Source organism: Thunnus thynnus, chromosome 8 (genome assembly GCF_963924715.1).
Source record: "Thunnus thynnus chromosome 8, fThuThy2.1, whole genome shotgun sequence".
Lineage (NCBI taxonomy): Eukaryota > Metazoa > Chordata > Actinopteri > Scombriformes > Scombridae > Thunnus > Thunnus thynnus.
The window spans coordinates 14,683,255-14,703,467 of NC_089524.1; the positions used below are offsets into that span (position 1 = coordinate 14,683,255).

At 39.8% G+C, this 20,213-nt stretch overlaps 1 protein-coding gene across 3 annotated transcripts in view; it reads right to left on the minus strand.

Moving 5' to 3' along the window:
* Positions 1–20,213, minus strand: part of camsap2a (calmodulin regulated spectrin-associated protein family, member 2a) — a 51,362-nt gene continuing 31,149 nt past the window's right edge. For 2 of the 3 annotated variants that reach the window (XM_067596712.1, XM_067596710.1), the window contains 12 exons: positions 19,894–20,033; positions 11,901–11,997; positions 11,606–11,702; positions 11,396–11,427; positions 11,059–11,128; positions 8,689–10,825; positions 7,540–7,676; positions 6,904–7,127; positions 6,128–6,224; positions 3,969–4,084; positions 3,322–3,440; positions 1–2,446 (listed from right to left, as the gene is read on the minus strand). In XM_067596712.1, the coding sequence (XP_067452813.1) occupies positions 2,141–2,446; positions 3,322–3,440; positions 3,969–4,084; positions 6,128–6,224; positions 6,904–7,127; positions 7,540–7,676; positions 8,689–10,825; positions 11,059–11,128; positions 11,396–11,427; positions 11,606–11,702; positions 11,901–11,997; positions 19,894–20,033 (3,572 nt within the window). In that variant the 3' untranslated portion in view covers positions 1–2,140. The remainder of the gene's footprint in view (positions 2,447–3,321; positions 3,441–3,968; positions 4,085–6,127; positions 6,225–6,903; positions 7,128–7,539; positions 7,677–8,688; positions 10,826–11,058; positions 11,129–11,395; positions 11,428–11,605; positions 11,703–11,900; positions 11,998–19,893; positions 20,034–20,213) is intronic. The other variant, XM_067596711.1, reaches the window with a different exon arrangement.

Genomic DNA, 20,213 nt, shown 5'->3' on the forward strand with positions numbered 1-20,213 from the left:
TGCTGAGGCCATGCTTAGTTTTATTAAATGCAAAAAAGAAAAAAAAAAAGAAACAAAAATGAAACTACATGTTCAGCAATATGTTGAATGACAGCACAGCGTCTGACAAACAAAACAAGGTCATCATAGTGAATAGGTATGAGCTCACATGAACACACTGTACAATATCATTACAGTTTAAATAATCATTTACCTTGGCCTTAAACAGCCAAAAGCAGGCAGACAGAGCTTTCTGTGGTCAGATCCTTTTCAATAAACAACAGAGAAACACTTATTTACTCTGTCATACTAGATTACATTTTCAAAGACATGTACATGCTCTCTTTTGGTCTTAAATTATCCCCCTAGTTGACAACAAAGCACCATGTTAGCAGATTTGTTTTTGTTGGAGAACCTGCAAATGGTCTTACTCAGACATTTGGTGGCAAAAGGAATATGATACTGACACCAATGAAACCCTGTGGTGAGTCTCTACCCGTATGCAGCAACAAGGATCTTCCTCGTTCTGCCATGCATTATTTTGCAAAATGAATGTTCCTTAAAGTTAAAAAAAAAGGAAATCTAACAAAATTATTTCTGGCCTATGTAGGACATGTTGCATTTAAGGGCTACTAACACACGCTCTTCAGATAATGTTTAGTTATAATAGCAATACTTGCTGAGATGCAACCATGAGATTTTTAGCCTATCAGGAATCTAAACTTTGCATGTGCACTATGTTTACATTTGGTGCTTGGTGGACGCTTTTACCAAAAGCACGTTACAGTTTTGTGAGTTCTGACATTATTAAGATGAGTGTTAATCTAAAATTGTCAAGAAAGTACTAATACACAGATTTTAAATCCTGATACTGACATAAATAGAAATACTTCTTAGGTGTCATTATGTCTTCATATGATTTCAGTCATATTCCTGATAGTGGTGGGTGAGAGCGTGATTATACATTATTATATACTGCAAATACCCTACATAGTGCAGTAGGCAGCAATTCAAAATGAAACAGAAATAATACTGAGCTGTTTTATTGTTCACAAACCTGCTGTGAACCAGCAGCAAAGGAATCTACAACACTGGTTCTCAACCTTTTTGGCTATCAACAGCCAAAACTGAAGCAATTCATACTTGTAAACAAACAGGTTTAACTCTGACCACACAGGAATGACTTTTATTTTCATTGTCCATTATTTTCATTAAATTATTGGAATAAGTCTTGAGGTTGCAACTACTTATGTATATCACAAGAAAAAGGAATTTATCACAATGACAAACATGACAGCATATTTGTATTTTAGAAATATCTTGTTCACACATCATACATTATAGCTCAGATTCTTTACAGTTTTCCTGACCCACAGGTTGAGAACCAGTGATCTAGAGTAACGTCCTGCATTCTTTACAAATCACTTTCTCAAAAAGGGTTCTGAAAAAGCTGAAACCGCTTGGCTTTGTCGAGTTGAACACACATGTACTGTGTGGCTAACACTAGCTGTATGCAATTAGTTTTTTGGCCCTTTGTAGTTTTACATACCTTAATATACAAACTGTTTTACCCACAGAGATGAAGAAAAAAAGTGTTCTTCCAAATACAAAAAAAAAAAGCCTCCGTATACGCTGCTTTACAATCAACTCATTGCAATCACACGCTAAAACAAAACGCACATAAGGCCACACATCAACAGGAAAATGCAAACTAAAATCAATCTGTACATGAATTATAAACATTCAGTGCTTCAGTGTACTGAGTAAAATGTCCTAGCATTCATACTGTCTCTTTTTTGACGTTTGGCACATAGGAAACAAAAACAACACTCACACATGCCTTCATAAACTGACTCAAACATGGTAATCTCTACAAAACACATAAGTGATAAGCATTTACATAATTTTTCAACAGTGGCATACATTCCAGTTGTTCATAATCTTTGAGTCCTATCTTGTCCAGTCCAGAGTAAGTAGGAAAAACATGGACAGGAATGCGATGAGAGGAAAAACAAACAACAAAAAAAGACAAATATGCATTCATCTAACTGGCATTGCAGGTGTTTGAATCTTCATGGATATATACAGTGAAGTGCAAATTGAAATGGGTGTGTTCCATTAGAGGGGTGGGGGATGGTGATGTTTGGAGTATCAAGTTCCATTATGACTGGGCAGGCACTACTTTTTTAGGGGTGGCTGGCTTCTTGGTTTGCCAGAGATGGCTATGGATCGTCACTGCGTCCACGCTGGCCGACATGGTCTTCGCTGGTATCTGACTGAACTGCTTCTTGTCCGAGTTGTACTTGTAGAGGCCGTCGATCATCTTACGTGTGATGCTCTTGGGGCCGATGCCTGCCAGCTTGTTGATCTCCTCTGTCTCGGGGCAGTAAGTGTAGAGTGAGCGGAACTGGCAGCCGGTATCTCTGAACAAAACCAAGAAGTTGTTGGCTTCTGACTTCTCCATTTCCTGTTAAAGTGAAGGGGGAAAATCTCATTGGATATGGATATTACAATAATCAATTCTTGAGAAAGTTAAAGCATGAATAACTTTCTCCAAGTCAGAGAATGATAGAAATGATCTGATTTTTTGAAACAATTCAAAGTTGATAAAAACAGGACTGAATTACCTTATTGACATGATAATCAATGGAATCAATGATCACTCTAAATTTCTGGCACTAGGCTTGACAGAGGTGGCCAGATTCACAAATGTATCATTAAAATCTAATGTGTTTAATGACCTGAATAGGATTATTTTGGATTTATCTTCATTGATTTGGAGGAAGTTATTAGACATCCAACATTTGATATCTGTTAGACACTTCTTAAAGGAAGTCAGACTGCTGGTGGCTCCTGGTTTTATAGACAGATAAAGTTGCGCATCATCGGCATAGCAATGAAAAGAAATCTTATGATTGTGTATTATCAGATCATGTATTATTATTCAAAAAGAAAGTTTGCTGACTTTTGACTTAATAATGCCACTCTTAATGTGCTGAGATGAAGTCTTTTTTGCAGAAATGCATTCGCATAAGAAAAAAAAAAAAAATTAAGGCCATACTATTGAGATTTTTTTGGTGTTTTTTTGGACTACTGCTGTCCTACTCATGCTCTATGATTTTTGTCCTCAAAATAATAAGGAATGAAATTAACTTCATATATGCTTTTTTGGAGGTCTATGTACTGTACCTGTATTTTAAACCAATAAAAAAACAATAGGAGAAGTAGGAAGAGATCCCATGTCAGACATAAAGCCATGATGTTGAAGGTATGTGGTATGCCCCATCAGTAAAGACATCCCTCATCCCTCCAGTGAATTAACCAAGACAAAAATGTTGTTACCTCCAGGATCTTGTTCTTTTGCCCCTCATTAACCTTGCCAGCGAGGCAGCAGTGGGAGAGGGCGTTCTGGATGATGTGCTTGTTAGATTTGGCACTGGGCTCCTTGTACAACTTCGGTCCTGAATGAGCACAGAGGAGAGATCATCAGGACTGGACTGTTGTCATAGCAACCACTCCACTCGTGTCAAAGAAAATACTTCCCATCCTATTTTTAATCTTACTTTTGATAAATCATTTATGAAGATGGTCTACTGGTAGCGTATTCATAGGTTATTAAGTAGTCTATCAAAGTAATTTGATGCAGCATTCAAAGGAGAAATAATTGCTCACACAGCAGGAAACAATTCAATCCCACCATGAAGACAGTGGGGAAAAAGGATAACTCAACTTTGGACAAAAAACAAAATACAATGTTAAAAAGATAAAAATCTAAACAGTCCTCCAGTATTACAATATCAGCTGAGCTAGAGACAAAAATTACAGAAGAAGATCTTAATTAAACTCAACGTAAATTAAGAACTTGAGGTCTATCATGTTATGTTAACATTAGTTAATGTTAGCTTTTAGCATCTTTATAATAGTATAATGTCTGCTAGTTTAACAAATACAAACCACTACCATAGAGGAGATGTATTGAGCTGACCTACCAGTGTACTCTGTGTTGGATGTAACGGAGGAGGTTGTGGATCCGTTTTCCCAGTCCTTTTCTCCATTCCTGCTGCTGGAGCGACTTGGGGACAGGAAGCCATCTGCAGAATCTGGCCTAGAAAATACACACATGGACACACATATAGAGTATTACATCACCCATGTGCATCGGTGCTGCTCCTTCAAATTCAGCAAATTATACTGTAAGCAGGGCAATAAACTACTGTACTAATATACAAGCCAACTAGATATTTTGAAATACAGAGCCATCTTAAAAAATGTATCCTAGCAGCCATTGCAAAACACCAGTTTTTGGCAGGTGGCTGGTGTCATTTTCCCCACTCTGTCTACATCTTGTTTGCATAGATTTATCAGTTACTTTTGGAGGAAAGTGTGCGCACTATTTCAGCACGCAGTACAAAGCACACTCAAATAATTCATGTGATCATCAACAGCAAGGATTTTAAGTGGGCTTGTCATACTTCATCCTTGCAGTAAGTAGTAAAGCAGCAAAGCTTGCAAGCACAGGCAGTGAGTGCAGTGATGTGAAGCAGTCTGGTGCATTTAGGGTCAATAAATAGGTCAATAAATTATAGTGCAGCACTTGGCATTTAGTTGCTCTTTGGACTGGTACTACTTTATGTGTAACTGGTATACTTTGGTGCTGTAATAAACAATAATATTTCTAATACTCCTTATTCCACAGTAATTACAGTGTAATGCATTTGCAAAACAAACTTTTTCACCTAAAAAAAATATGTGAAAAGTGGATGAGCAGGGAAAATGTACTGTAAGAGCAACTAAAGCCAAATTTTGCTCAAATGTACTTGTAGTGCATTTTGTACATGTGCAAAACTTTCCGAATTAACAAGTCACTTAAGCATTCTTTTTATTGCTCCAAAAAGGCTCAAATCTGGCAACATGATATGGAAATCAAATATGGATCCAATGTATCTTCACATGTTTTGAGAACAGCTGACACCAAATAACTAGTATCTTGAATAAGATGGATATCTCTACTTGTTTCAAGATGTCATTTTTTGTTATGGGCAGATTTGAAGACACAATGTAGAGTTAAATGACTTATTAAGATGGTTGTTTTATAGTATGCAGGATGTACTCTACAGAATTGCTCTGAACAAAGCTTATTCATTCACTGTGATGTTCTACTGGGTGTAAAAAAGCCAGATCAGGAGTGTTGGTGAAGAGAATTGGTGAGGAAGACACAGCGGAAGGGTTAGTGGAAAAATAAATTGTTTGGTGATGGTGATGCTGCTAAAAGCGTAGCATTAGACTAGTACTCTCAAGTTAGTCTTGAGCGTCTTTATAAACAAAAGAAAAAATGTGTTGCTTCTCCTTTAAGTGCTTGATCAATCCATAATAAAACCCAGTGTGGGGACAGGGTTTCAGTGCAGGATTGTGCCTGGAACAGCATGAAGCGCCTTAAGATTTTACTGCCAAGCAGAAACTAACCTTCTCCTTCTCAGTTTAGGAGAGCTCAGAAAGTAGAAGAGACTGCCAGCGGCTAAACTAGCACTTCTGACATATGTGAAACAACAGGAAAGAAAGTAGTAAAAGAAGGAAAATAGGAAGAATACAGGACAAAATGTTAGAACTGTTGACTGGAGTTAGTCTGGACAGTTTGGCTTTTAAAAGACAAAAATGTAAGAAAGTATAAGGATTATAGCACATGAACAATGAAATGTTAAAGACACAAAATTAGTCAAAAGTTGTCAATGTTCTCAGGGGTCACACAGTCTTTTAATAGTGTTAAAACATGAGCATCTCCAGCATGCTACATGTTTGGTCACACCCTGATCAGTAATATCCCAGCAGGAGTTTTACAACAGCTGTTAGAGGCAAAACACCTGCTGCGACATCATCGATTTGAACCCAAGAAGAAATGTACTGCACTAATTTTCTGTTCATTCTTGTTCATTTACTGTGGCTTAGTAACTCTGTCTGTAATTACAAATGAGCCAAGTTAAATGTTGATTTACTCCCAACATGAGCAAGATGCCAAATAATTGCAGGCTTTTTTTTTCACTTAAAAGATTTTGTGGACTTCTATCTTTGACCTTTTTCATAATGTCTTACTAAACACATTCCACTAATTACACAGGTTACACCAGCACTTAAAGACTTATAAAAATCTCACCTTGGCGCTCTCTTCTCAGAGTGAACACTATCGCTGTCTCCCAAGTTGAGGGAAGCCAGGGACAAGCTGGAGACTGAAAAGACACGTTGGCGTGAACCTGGATGTGAGATAACGAGATGGGGCACAGCACGACAACATGGTTACACCGACACCACGAATGACAACATGAGCAGGCTGTCCACTGTGTTTTGTGCCAACCCTGTCACAGAGCAATGCAGTCTCAGTGCTATGACTAAAAAAAAAAAGAACTCTCAAATTCAGTATCATACACTAAATTATGTAGACATGATGAATAATACATGCATAAATATTAATTAATTCACCTTATGAAATACATAGTAAAATGTACACATTAATCCATACAAATGCACACAGTGGTATTGCATTGCTCCTTCAGGATGTCAACATGTTAAATTCCAAGCTCTATATTTTGGGGTTGATAGATTTCGGATACAACACAAAAAACATTATTGATTGATATTATTTCCTGTTAGATATTAGACAGATCATGTGGTGTCGCTATGACCCAAAATCTATATCATCCAATATCTATGCCAATCTCAATACAAATATCTCAATTAATTCATCAAATTTAAAGCTCAAATTAACCAAACGAGACAATTAAATTTGATGTTATTAGAACCAGAATAACTTATTTGAGGAGACGTCAGGAATCTGATAAGTTGCAGTGGCACAAAGCAAAGTGGCAGCAGGACACAGATTTGACAGATGGGATGACCTTGACCTCTCTGTGTGAGGGTCGTCTCCATGGTTACCTGTGGCGGCTCTGACAGGGGTTTTGGGGGAGTCCATGCTATCGCGATGGATAGACTTGGGTCGGCCCCGCCTCTGTTTAGCCCCACCAGCTGGTCGAGGTTTAATGACGGTGTCCATGTCCTCCATCAGCTTCAGCTGCTTCCTCCTGAGGTACTCCTGCTTGATGAACTCTTTTCTCGCCTTGTCCTCCTCCTTCCTGACACGCTCCTCCTCTGCTTTCAATCTGAAGAGACAGAACAGAGGGATGGAAGGACAGCAAGAGAAATTATAAGAAATACTTCAAAAGATTCAATGAGATATCATGCCATGACCTCTTTAAAATCTTTTTTTAGGAAGATATGTGGAAATACCCACGATGCCAGTAACACTTACACTTACTTCTACCACAAAATTACTTTATTTAAGAGCATGAGTCAAGGGTCATTTTCCTGATAGTGGTTGAATTATCTAATTTGTATGTCTTGTTTTAAGATATTTACATGTTTTTCCAAAAAAAATACTTACTTAACTGTAGTCAAAACAAGTGGAATTATTTCATCACATTAGAAAAGACAGCAAAGATATATGATAGATGGCGTTCCTATATCTGTGTGCTCTGAAACTTTGTATGGACTTTTGCAGATGTGTGACCATACCGAGCTTCCTCCTTCTTTTGCTCCAGCTCAGCTTCCAGCTGCATCTTCCTCTGCTGGCTCTCCTTCTCCCTCCTCAACCTTTTCTCCAGCAGTGCTGCCCTCTTCTGAGCCATGTTCTCCTCAGCCTTTCCATCCGCCTTAAACATTTAGGAAACAAAGTCAGCCACCTCACACAGAATGAAAATCAATAACATTTAGTGAACATTTTGCTGTATTTTACTGTTTTGTACCTGCTGTTCATTTAACAAACCTGTTGTGACACAGATTAAGAAGTTGAGCTGAGTGGCATTATTGTATCCTTAAATACTTTTTACTAATCTAATTTTATGTAATGAATGAGAAAATCCAAAACTTTGAGCGGTTATTGTGAAATGTCATCTCCCCTTTCTATAATTAAATGAGACGGTAAAAAATGCTGGTAGAGGCAACAGAGTGGTTGAGTGTTTTTTCTAGGCCTGTAAAAGTATCACTGTATTCTTTCTAGACTCTTCTATTATTCAGTTTCTATATTATTGTGTTGTACTAAAGAACCACAAGATTTTTTTCCTGGATAAATTTATATGTTTTGGCCATATCTCTCTGCAAAAAATGTAAGTTGCATGAATATGTATGAATGTACTGTAAATATAACCATTGCAAGAACAATTTTAATTTGAATTAAGTTGTTGCCAGTCTGATTAATTCAATACAAATCCATTTGATCTAGACTTTTATTTAATGTGAACGTTCCTTGCTCATCCCTCGTTCTCCACCCTCACAATCTATTCAACCCCACATTTCCACAGCTGTGCCTGAATTATTCACAGCAGCCCCAGTTTTATGACCTACATCGAAGCCCAGACCACAGCTAGCAAGCAATCTTACAAACCATAAATGGAAAGCTGATTCTATGTTCAGCCAGCATGTTTCCTGAGCGCTTCATCATCATCATGTTAGGAACAAGACAGTTTCCTAAGAAAAACAAATACGGCTGCCGCAGGTTCAAAAGTGTAATTGCTGTCTTTAAGAATAATATCACTGCTTTTCAAGGTAAAGAAACCTCAGCAGATACATTTTCAGGCAAACGTCTTGTGTGAAATGAATTTAATGAAAGTTTCACTTATTCTTTGTGTAGTAAAGTGACAAACATTTTCTGAAACAACAGCCTACCTTGAAGAAGAAGCCACGGCATATCTTCTGTTCCTCATCCTGGCCTTCCACGGTACCTTGCTCCATCTCCAAACCATCATCAAATGCCAGGTCCTCCAGAGGCTTCACGACTGACAGCGGAACCTCAATCAAGCTGCTTTTGACTTCTGGCTGGGGAGGGATCTCTGTCGGTGTCACTGTAAAGGTCTCTACCACAGGGTGAGACAGAACCTCAGGGAATGACGACTCTACTGTAGGTTTGATATCTACACTTGGCTTCTGAGCAGCTTTCTGGCTGTCTGTTTCCATGTCAGTGGTCTTGGACTGGCTGTCAGCTTTGACTTCCTGGGTTTTGGCATTTGAATCTACTTCTGTTTGTTCTCTTTTGCTCTGTAGTTTGGGTGAGCTGGGGGGTGAGTTGGCTACACATATACTGGTGAGCTCCCTCTCAGGGGAAAGGAGTGAATCTGTCTCCTTATTTTTATCTCCATCTGAGGCTACTGTCTCTGGATTTGTGGCTGCTGGTTTCTCCCCCATGTAAACAAAGGAACTTGCCAAGGGCTGGCAGGGAGAAAACCGCCGTAGTCTCGGGATACTGTCGACAGATTGCGGAGCAGTAAGGACTCGATTGTAGGGGGCCAGCTTGAGCTCACTGGGTCGAGTGGCGCGGGGATTGCGTGAGTGGAAGGAGGCAGATTTGCGTTTGATGCTGGTTGGAGAGCGGTGGGTGGAACGAGGGGAGTCAGCGGGGGAAGAGGGTCCTGAGGATCGAGTAACGGCTCGGCTATGTTTTTGTGGCGAAGGGTTTGTATGTGGAGGAGGGATGACCCACGCCTGCTGATGCTGTTGCTCCCTCATGGCCATGATCACTTCTTGCTGCTGAGCAAGTCGCTGCATCTCAGTCTGAAGGAACGCTAAGGAATGGTTGAGTTTCTCAATAGAACGTGTATACTCAGAAAGATCCACCTCGGTTAGCTGAGCAGGGCTTTGCCCACCCTCCTCTCCTCCACCAGGTGACTTTTGCCAACAAGAGCTTGTGCTGCTTTGCTCTGCCCCGTCAGGTGTGTCGGCCTTGCTCCTCCCAAATTTAAAGGTAGGACTTGTGCTTAAAGCCTTGCCTTCTCCCTCAATTTTCCCTCCTTCCTCTCCACTAGCAGCCCCATCGCCTTTCCTCTTTACCACATTGAGAAACGCAGAGTGACCCATCTTTTGCCGATGCCTTGTAAAAGCGGCCTCCACTTTCTTCTTCTGTGCTTCGATGGCTTTCCGTTTCTCCTCCAGCCGCATCCTCAGCTGAACCATCTCTGTAGCCATGACCTGAGCGGGGTCATTGGGTGGAAGTTGTACAGGTGTGGGTGATGCTTGAGCAGTGAAGGTTGGTGTGGTTTGTTGATGGACGGGGCTGTGCTCAGGGGTCGGGGCCCAGGAGACAGATAATGGGAGACCAAACTCGGAGCCCTCTGGAGTAGTCTTCAGGGAGCTGCTGCTGCCTCTTCCTGAGTCCGGCGCTGATGGATTGATCTTCTTCATCTTCTGTTCGGCGAAACTGGTCATCTTTACTCCTGAGGGGGATTTGCTCTGACTGCTCGGGCAAGGGCTTGGCGTGTCCATATCCAAGTCCATGTTCACAGAGCAGTCTTTCAGAGAGGAATCCTCATCCAACATGTCTTCTGTTTGGATATGGATACCAGTGTCCACCTCTGTGGTGTCTGTGGTGCTCAGAGGCCCTTTGGAGTCCACCTCTGACACCGGCTCCAAGCCACCAACACCAGCCCCGTGGCTCTGACTGTGTAGGAAGAAGCCATTGTTGATCCCTTCCACTGGGGGCCTGCTAGGGCTGTGGATGATCTGCAGGGCCTCTTCCATGGAGGGAGCTGTTGCCAAGATATTGCCATGTCCATTGGGGAAGGCTCGCCTCTCAGGCCCCATACCAGCTAGGCTGTCTGGGCAACCCTCCTCTTCAATGCCAACGCTCTGGCCATTCACTGGCTGGAAGGACAAGTTGCGCTTCATTCCACGGGGCAGGTGGTGGACCTTGAAACCAGAACCATCATCAGTGCTGACAGACCTGACCATACCACGTGTGGAGGAAAAAGGGCCAGGAGCAGAATCCTCTTTGTCAAAGGGGATGTCAAAAGACACTCCATAAGGCCCAGACCTGAGAAAAGAGACAAGAATCTGTAACAAAATCTAACAAAAACAAAATGTACTTGTACTGCTAACAAATTTTATTTTCATTTTATTATTTTATTTTGTTTTATTTAATTTTTATTATTTATTGTAAAGAAGTAAATACAATATGCTTGTCCTAATCCCTACAGGACAAGGAATGCTCTGAGAGATTACATTTTTTGGTAAGAAACACTGAGAGAGGACTGCTGTATTACTAACCTTTTCTCTTTGGGCCAGGTACCGAGGTTGCCATCGACAAAGGACATTGAGGTTGACCTCTTGATATCTCCTGGATGACATGTAAGTAAAGAAGTAAGAAAAGTAAGAATCTAAACAATGTTTTTTGCTTACATGTCTTACATTATCATATTTTGATGTAACCAGTATTTTGGTTTGGTGTAAAGTACTGTGTATCTGGGTATATTTTCTAATAATGCAATTTGTCAACATGTACATGTAAGAAGATACGACTGTAATCATTTTTTTCTCAGCATATCTAAAATGAATTAGCTTCTATAACACTAAATTTAGAAAGTAAGTCAGAAAAAAAAATCACCTGTGTTTCGAGGCTGGGGTCGCAGAGGCAAACTAGAAAGTGAAAGAGGGAAAATTAAAGACGTGTTATACATAATATATATTCCTAGTCTTAATTTATTAAGCCTTAATTTATTCAGATAAGGGTTTTGCTGTAGAAGCTGGTCTTATTAAGTATAATTTAGTACCATGGATTCGATGAGATATGTTCTTAAATTTTGGAATAACATACCTGGGTCTTTCAGGACTAGGGGGTCTATCCATGAAGCTCCTCTTAGTTGCCTTGGAAATGGGAATGGATGGCATATTCTTCAACAAGGATAAGGGCTCTGAGGTGAAAAAAAAGATAACTTGTCAGTTTGTGCTTTCTCAATAGATACATGTCATTATACATCATTTATTCCCGTAAGTGCTTTACTTTGTGCATATTTCAGATATAACACACCTATGTCTACAACTTGCTTAATTTACCACTTCCACTTCCACAAATTCTTTCAATGATATTGTGAGATCAGAAAAAGACTTACCTGTGTTTTCATTGTCCAAACTTCTTGGTTTCACAAAAGACGGCTTGACCACCTCAAACCACCAAAACAGCTCTGCCATAAACACCAGGTAGTTATTCTGCAGAAACATTCAAATAAGACAAAGATTAAAAAACACAGGATTGGGTGACATTAAATCATTCGGCTAAATGATGCTGTACTTTAAAGGGCTGTTGAAGGGAACAAATATTATATGTGTCCTATATGTCACTAAAATCACAACCCCACCTGCCACACAATTGCATTGTAGATATTTCTCCAGCAGGTGTCTCTGTTAGCACTTACAGAGAACCTGGGGTGATGAGTATTAATTATATCCTCCAGTCTGAGTATAAATAATTCACCAATCTTGCTCCATTTTACAGTGTAACCTCCTAAGAAAAATATGCTTCATAGCTCAACCTACGCTAGAGTAATGTACAAGGGGTTTGTATATTTGTTTTCTGCAAAGCACTTTCCAAGAAAGATTGAGGTTCAAGTTGAATGAAAGTGTCACTTTCCTGACTTATTTCAGAGCCAGAGCCTTAAGAACCTTTCACACTAAAACAATGTGTTAGCTAAGAAAGTGTAACCAACATCATGGCTTTTCACCTGCTGAATAAGCTTATATTGCACTCACATAATAAAGTCAATAGTACCTGTGTTAGCAGAGAGGATCGAGTGAATAAGGCATTAACCTAATTTATAAAATAGAGGTCAGTTATTTATTTCTGTTCTCAACCACCAGCATGCAGTTCACCAGCCAACATGAATTAGACAGGGTGGGAAATGTTGGAGGGATTTCTGGCCACTGCTGTGCCAGGTTGTGTCCATGTCTGAATCAGATCAAAATACAGTGGAAGGTCAAACAGCTTGAGGACACTGCACTGCAAAAATATCTATTTTACAAAATAATCTCATCCAGTATTACATTTTCTTTCAAGCACTGTTGTTTTTTCTTCTAATAACAAAGGAAAAATATGCAGACTGTAAAAGACTATAATGCATCAGTAAGAGTTACAATATGTAGCCTTCAACAGACCGAAATAGTCAAAAAAACACCACATGGCTGAACCTGCATGGCTGGCAGATTTCCTTTTGCAGATTACACTTTTTGCCAACACTGTAAAAAATACATCCATTCAGCCTCATATTCAGTCCAAATACATTTTTTTAATTAAACCAATTTTCTGCCATCAAGAGTGTAGCTTATTTTGTTTTAACAAAGTGTATTGAAACAAAGCAGAATAATCAGATTGCAGCTATTCTGCATAGAAAACTCAATTCAGCTCAGTCAGATTTTTTTCCCCCACTTTCAAGAATGAATACTTGATTACTAATCAGACTAAATTGTACAGTTTTTTGCAGCAAAGATGCCGGCACTCATTCACAGATGCACACGTGCGCACACATACATATGCAAAACGGGTGTAGCGAAGCAGGAACGACCTTGAGGAAACACACTCCCTCCCCACCCTCAGTCAATGGTCTCCAGACAAAGACAATGCTGCATGGCTCTGCTCTAAAGATACCAGATTCACTTCATCAGCAACATTTCGCTCTCCTAAGCACACACCAGTACACGCACACCAAACATACTGCCTAGACCCCCCACCGACTGCAGCCAAGTAGCACACCGGGAGGGGCAGAGACCATTAATAGTAGTAAAACTGCTCTCCCTTAGGTGTTACTGCAGCATTTTACATTTCTTTGGACCCCTTTTTGTGTTTGCTAGAACACAGAACTGCAAAAGTCTAAAAGGGTGTGTCGGCTATGGCAGAATTTAGGTGTGAGAAGCAGGAGTGCATGATTACCAAAGTAGTTGAGAAAGTAAAGCCAGAATAAATATCTAATTATCATCCTTACATGCAAACTGAACAGTTGCTTACAACAGCTGTAAATGTTTTCCCCTATCAGTTTCAACCTATGATTTCAACAAATACATTTACCCTTCTTATCATGCTGGGATTAAATGACTTCTTTGCATAGAAATACTAACAAAAAGCAAGTCAAACAGTAAAGTGCTAGTTACCTTTAGGTGTGTTTAGCATATGAAGCATTCCTCTGTGTTTTAAGATGAACAGAAGAAGAAAAAGAATGGAATAAAAAGAAGAAAAAGAAAGAAAGGAAGATCTCTTTTCGTCCGTCCAGCCCAGATTGGTGGCAACAACCCAACCTGACTCCGCTCATCCCATCTGTCCATCTGACTACTACTGACATACCAGGTGTGAGTGTTATCGCTTAATACCACCAGTCAGCAGTCACGCACACACACACACACACACACACAGATGCCCAAACAACCGACCACTGCGCCTATTTCCTCACTGACTGGCTTTACTACCTCGTGGGCTGCCAGGTCTGCAGTGTTGCCAGATCTGTCTGTTTGGAGATTTGAGTGTATGTCATTCTCAGGATGAAAACAGGGACCTGATTGGTGATTAATGGAACAGAGCTTGGGGTTGAGGGAGGTGGGGTGGAGGAGCTAATCCACTCTGCAGGGATGGGCACAAATTGCCCCCCCCCTTCACCCTCCTCCTGTCCTGCACAACACATGCACACATTCACACATTAGTGGTGTTACATTCAAATGTGCTAGCATGGTTGTGTGCATACTTATATGCTACAAATGCACACAGCAGGTCACACACACACGCACACGCACACACACACACACACCCTACAAATTAAGTTACCCAACACAGCAAGATGCAAGCCCTGGGTATACACACACACTGAGCATTCACAGGGCATTAATGTTGATAATCATTGGGCCAGAGGGTTGATTAAAGGATCTAGGTCCAGCAGTCCGCCAGACAGACTCAGCCCAATCTGGAAAACCCCCTCTCTTGATTTACTGCCAAGTTTATCAGGCTGGCCTGTCTTGGCCGCTGTGAAATGTGTGGCTGCTGTTGCGAATATGTCAAAAAAATCTTAAAAAGGATGACCTTAAAAATCAACTCAGATTTCTAAAAGTGCCCAAACACACATCTGAGACACCAAAACTTAAATTGATCAGTGTGTAGGATTTAGTGGCATCTAGCGGTGAGGTTGCAGATTGCAGCTATCTGAAAAACGTGTAGGAGAACCTACAGTGGCTGCAAAACTCACAAAAAATGCAAAAGGCCCTCTCTAGAGCCGGTGTTTGGTTTGTCTGTTCGGGGCTACTGTAGAAAGATGGCGGTACAACATGGTGGGCTCCCTGGAAGAGGACCTGCCCCCTACGTAGATATGACGGGCTCATTCTAAGGTAACGAAAACACAATGGTTCTTGTTTTTAGGTGATTATACACTAATTAAAACATACTTTTCTGCCAAGTCTGTTCTGCTAGATGCCACTAAATTCTACACACTGCACCTTTAAGAGTTAAGAACTTGATATCGGTGTCACAACATTGAAAAAACCAATTAGTGCTGGTACTCCACGTGACTCTAGGAAGTGAAGTTTATTCTACTACAACACTCACATTAAGTCACTCTGGGTATGTCAGCTGATGTTTCACATGTAATGTAATCCAATATTGTCAAATTAGTACCCAGTTTGTGTTTCATATAGTCACAAACCTTACAAACTATTATTCATTTTTTGGAATTAGTTCATTTGTAAAACTGTGTGCCAGTTATTGTCAGTTGTAACCTCATAGAGGAACAAACATCCTTCATCGCTGGTAGACAAATGATTAACTAACTGAGAACCATGTCGGAGAGGCAGCTTATGAATTACTGTAAGTGTGGTAATTGCCTTCCTCAGGGCAACCTCAGGATGTCTGCTGCTATAAAACCTCCTGGTATAGAAGGAGCAAATGCTGGCTAAAACCCAAAGCTGATGAATTTAATTTCTCCTTCTTGGATCCACAGATGGTAATTTAGATGGGCTGTGAATTAATTAAATGAGGGGCCAGTAAATGGGAGTGGGTCGACATGATTTACTAGTCTGGTGTCCATTAGGAATGACTAGCTGTTGGTAATGTATGTATTCTATGACTGTGGGGGTTGTGTAATGAAGGCTAGTCTATTGTCTCTTATAGAGGCATACTCAACATAATGTGGACTGATACCATCTACACCAAACATACAAAAATGTGTTATATGGAGACTTCCAGTGCTTTGATACATGAGCAAAGGGAACAGATCTCTAACTCTGGTGGGTTTAGTGTTGTGTTTAGCTCATATATTCAGCAACAAAGGAGCACATTTGAGTCTGTGATGGAGATGCCAGACAGACCAGTGTGTGTGTGTGTGTGTGTGTGTGCGGACATGAGGAAACTCTGTCAAATGTTCACGCTGAGGCTTGCATGCTCTATTCCAATTTTCTGCATATACTGTGTCCGATTTCTTTGGATGACTGATAATATCTATTAAAGTATCTAACCCACAGCAGCTACGCTCTAGCCCTCATCATATTTAACTGAACTTGGCAGGTTTTGTCTTTCTTTTTTATTATTGTGTCTTTATGTCCTCCATGTTAATGCTGCTCAGCCAAACACTCCAATTTTTGGCTTTTGTCTTATGTGAATGATATAAGATGTGCTTATTTATACAACCTAGCAACACTTATCAACTTATGTATTGGCATTAGAGCTGAAACAATGAGTACATTTTTTGATTTGTTGATACACTAGAAATTAATTGGCAACTATTTTGATAATCGATTAATCACCAGTCATATTTCAAGCAAAAATGTGGGGATTTGTTACTTTTCCTTGTCATATATGATAGTAAACTGATTTTTTTTTAGATTCTTCTTCATTCAGACAAAATGAGATGTTACTTTAATCTCTGGGAAATTATACTGATGATTTAGAGAAAAGACATTTTATCAAGTAATTGGTAAAATAATTGATAATGAAAATAATCATCAGTTGCAGCCCAAATGAACACACAAGGGTGTATGTTGGTTAATTTGTGCAAATCATCCATGTGGTTCAATCATGCTTTAGAGATGTGACTCCATATGGTTTTATGTTCTATTCTCAATGGAAATCATCAGATCTAAATCACATCTGATGGAAGGATTAGCACTACTATACTTTTTTTTTTTAGCTATGTGTGAATGTAGTCATGGTGCGAGCCCGTGTGTATATTTCAGTGACAGACATGTCGTGACATGTCGTCATGTTCCCAAAAGATGTCGACCCACTTTCTCTCCCCCCCACCCCCATCTCAGTCCATCTCCTCTCTACCCGTTTCAAACATCTATTGGTTCAGGTGTTATCACTCCTCCTCGTCTCTTCTCTCCTGTTTCCATTTTTCTCCCACATCAACACCTCTCCCGCTTCCCTCCCCCTGTAATGTCTCAGCTCCATCACTATAATAAGGTCTCCATTAGTACGATGGGCCACGACGTACAGCTACTGAGGGTGGAACTGCCTGGAAACTGGGTCAAGGTTACTGAATCTAACTGATTCTGTGTGCAGTTCTGGCTGTACTGCTGCTCTCAGGCAATAACTCCGCCCTGCTGGGAGCGTTTTTTTTTTTTTTTATCCCTCGTGAAATCAGTGTCAGCAAAATACTGCTATTGGCTTGTATGCACGGCTCGATTATTATAATTTTCATGTCGTGTGTTAGTTGATGTGTGTGTGTGTGCTTTGGGCTACATGGTGTGTCAGATGAAAATCGTGAGAAAATATGATTTGCATTAGCAATAATATAATTATTTCCATTGTTATTACTGATATCTTCTTATCACTGTCCAGAAAATCCATCTGTTCTCTTCAGCTCGTTTTATTTAGTCTGCGTAAAATGCTCTCAACAGCAGGAAGTAAGGACAGCTACAACTGCACAGTCAGTCAGTTTGAACAGTCTACTGACGTTTGTCTTTTCAGGGACTTGTGTTCTGGCTGTGCTGATAACAACAGTCCTGCCTCAGAGGACATGCTGAAGTGACAGTTAAGGCAAAGTCAAACTCACCCAGACAGATCAACTTTTTTTTTTTTTTTTTTTTTTTTAACTGCATATGCATATATAGCTCTCAGGCAAAACATACCGAGAGGGACACACCAACCAACCAACACAAAGAGACAGCAGAGAGAGAGACGGTTACATCAAACCACCACACAAGAAGCGGTACATTGTGTTTGTGGTGGTCACTGTGCCTTTTGTGTGGAAGAATAGTGAGAGTGGCTGTTTTGGGATGTTGTGGGAATTATGGGCTCCAGTAGCTATTGTGGTTATTTGATGAAAAGGTTTTCTGCCCTGACAAAAATATATGAACTAAAGAGGAAAACAACTAGAAAGATATGTTTTAGAGCCCACATAGATCTTTTAAAGAAATACATTATATTATTAGTCATGCACGCCCACGCAAATTAAAAAGTATTTCATGTTTCTCAAAATGAAGACTTCTTTTCCCATAAATCCATGTGTCACAAAACTGGGTTTGAAAAGTGAGAAGAATAGGATGAGAGAAGTACGAGGCAATAGATAAGTAAGAGCTGTTAAAAGTCAGTAGTGGCTCTGACCAAGTAAGACAACATGAAGCAGAAATTACAAAGGAATGTAGTAACGAACAATGTTATGAGAAGCAGTCATTCCCTGTAAAATGCAACAAGCAAAAACAGCAGATTCTGTCTTTATTGTAGCTGCAGTAATGTTTTATACTAAATGTGACAATTTATTCACCTTAAATGCAACATTTAACACATTCATCCATCATCTCTTCCTGCTATATTGAAAACAATACAACTTTCTTATTTGTGATATTTTTATCAAACGCTTGGCTGATCTTACTTGATCTATACAGTAGAAGAAAGACAAGTAGGGCACGGAGTAAGTTTAAAATACAGTGTTTAGACATTACATGGACATTAGAAGAGAGGTGTGTGAATGAACAGAAGACAGGTGAGAAGGTAAGTCTGTCAGAGAAAGAAAGACAATAACTGAAACAGAAAGATAAAGTATGATAGAAAAGAAATAACAAAAAAAACAACCCAAAAAATCACAGTCAGACTAACAGATTGAACAAACAAAAACAGAAAATGAATGAAGAATTAATGACTGGATTACAGGTAGAAGAAAAGAAAGAAAATATGAAATAATAAAACAACCAAAGAAAAGGGTGAGAAAGTAAGAAAAGGAAACTGGAAAAGGAAATAAAGAAAAGAAAACAAGAGGAAATTAAGAAGGAAAATGTGTGTGTGAGAAAAGAATGAAACAACCCATGCCGACATGTTAGCAGAGCAGGGTGAGTCCAGCTCTCCGGGCTTGTGGTTGGTAAAGACACATTTGGATTGAATGGTTTTTTCCACAGCATGACTCACCGCACTGGCCTACAAAGCTGCTCGTTTCTCCTGTTTCATTTAGCCTTTCTGACTGGATACCACACCATCTGCTTTTCTAATCTGTTTTGTCCAAAAAAAACTCATGAATAAATTAACGCACGCAGGATCCGAATCAGTCTTCGGAAACGCTCCTTAACTTAAATGTGACTTGACATTCGGATTTGTTTTCGATTTTGTAAATGTAGCAACTGAGACCTAACAGGCATTACATATACACAGTATATTTTGCTGTTTTTTTTCTACAAACTATCATTGGCATTGCTTTTTTTCTGTTGGCACACATTTGTGACATCTTAAAGGCTCAGTTTCAACAAGCGATAGGTCAGCAGTTTAGATTCTCAAAGATTGAAATGACTATAACACACTAGCTGTGAAAGCAAGTTCAGAGCTGAGGACTGGTCAGACACTGAAGAAACATCATCAGTATCACAATACAACACAAAGAGCTTTCTGCACATTTTCAAGACTGTCTGGCTTCTTATAAAGGCAGATTTAAAATTTTATTTCCAAAATGATTTCTAAAGATGAAAAAAAAAGAGTAACTGTTACTCTGTTAAATTTCTCTAAAATAGAGGCTCCAGTCTGTACAAGTACTAAACTTTACAAGCACCCGAAATGGTTTCATGAGAGAGTGAGGGTCACTCTCTCAGGGTTTTTCCGAACTTAGTAGCAAATATATCATTTTAGTGTTAAATGCAGCCGTGGTTGAGCAGTACCTTGATGGTGGAGGAGGCGTAGAGCATGTCCTCCAGGCTGAAGTGGCAGCTGCTGTTCAGGTTGTCTTTGCAGAAGTCCTGTATGAGCTGCAGGTTGTAGAGCCGATCAGCCAGCGTCATGTTCTCCTTCAGACAGACATCTGGGAGGACAGAGGGAGCCATCAGGTGTCAGTGTGGTGTCAGTGTGAATTTGATGATTAAAAGGAGATCTGGTCTTTCACTTCAGTGGTTTTTAGTGTGCTGATGGTACTTGGATAAAATTAGAGATCCAGGTCAGGAACTTTTGAGGTTTTAAAGTGTAATGGTTTGTGAATGACTGA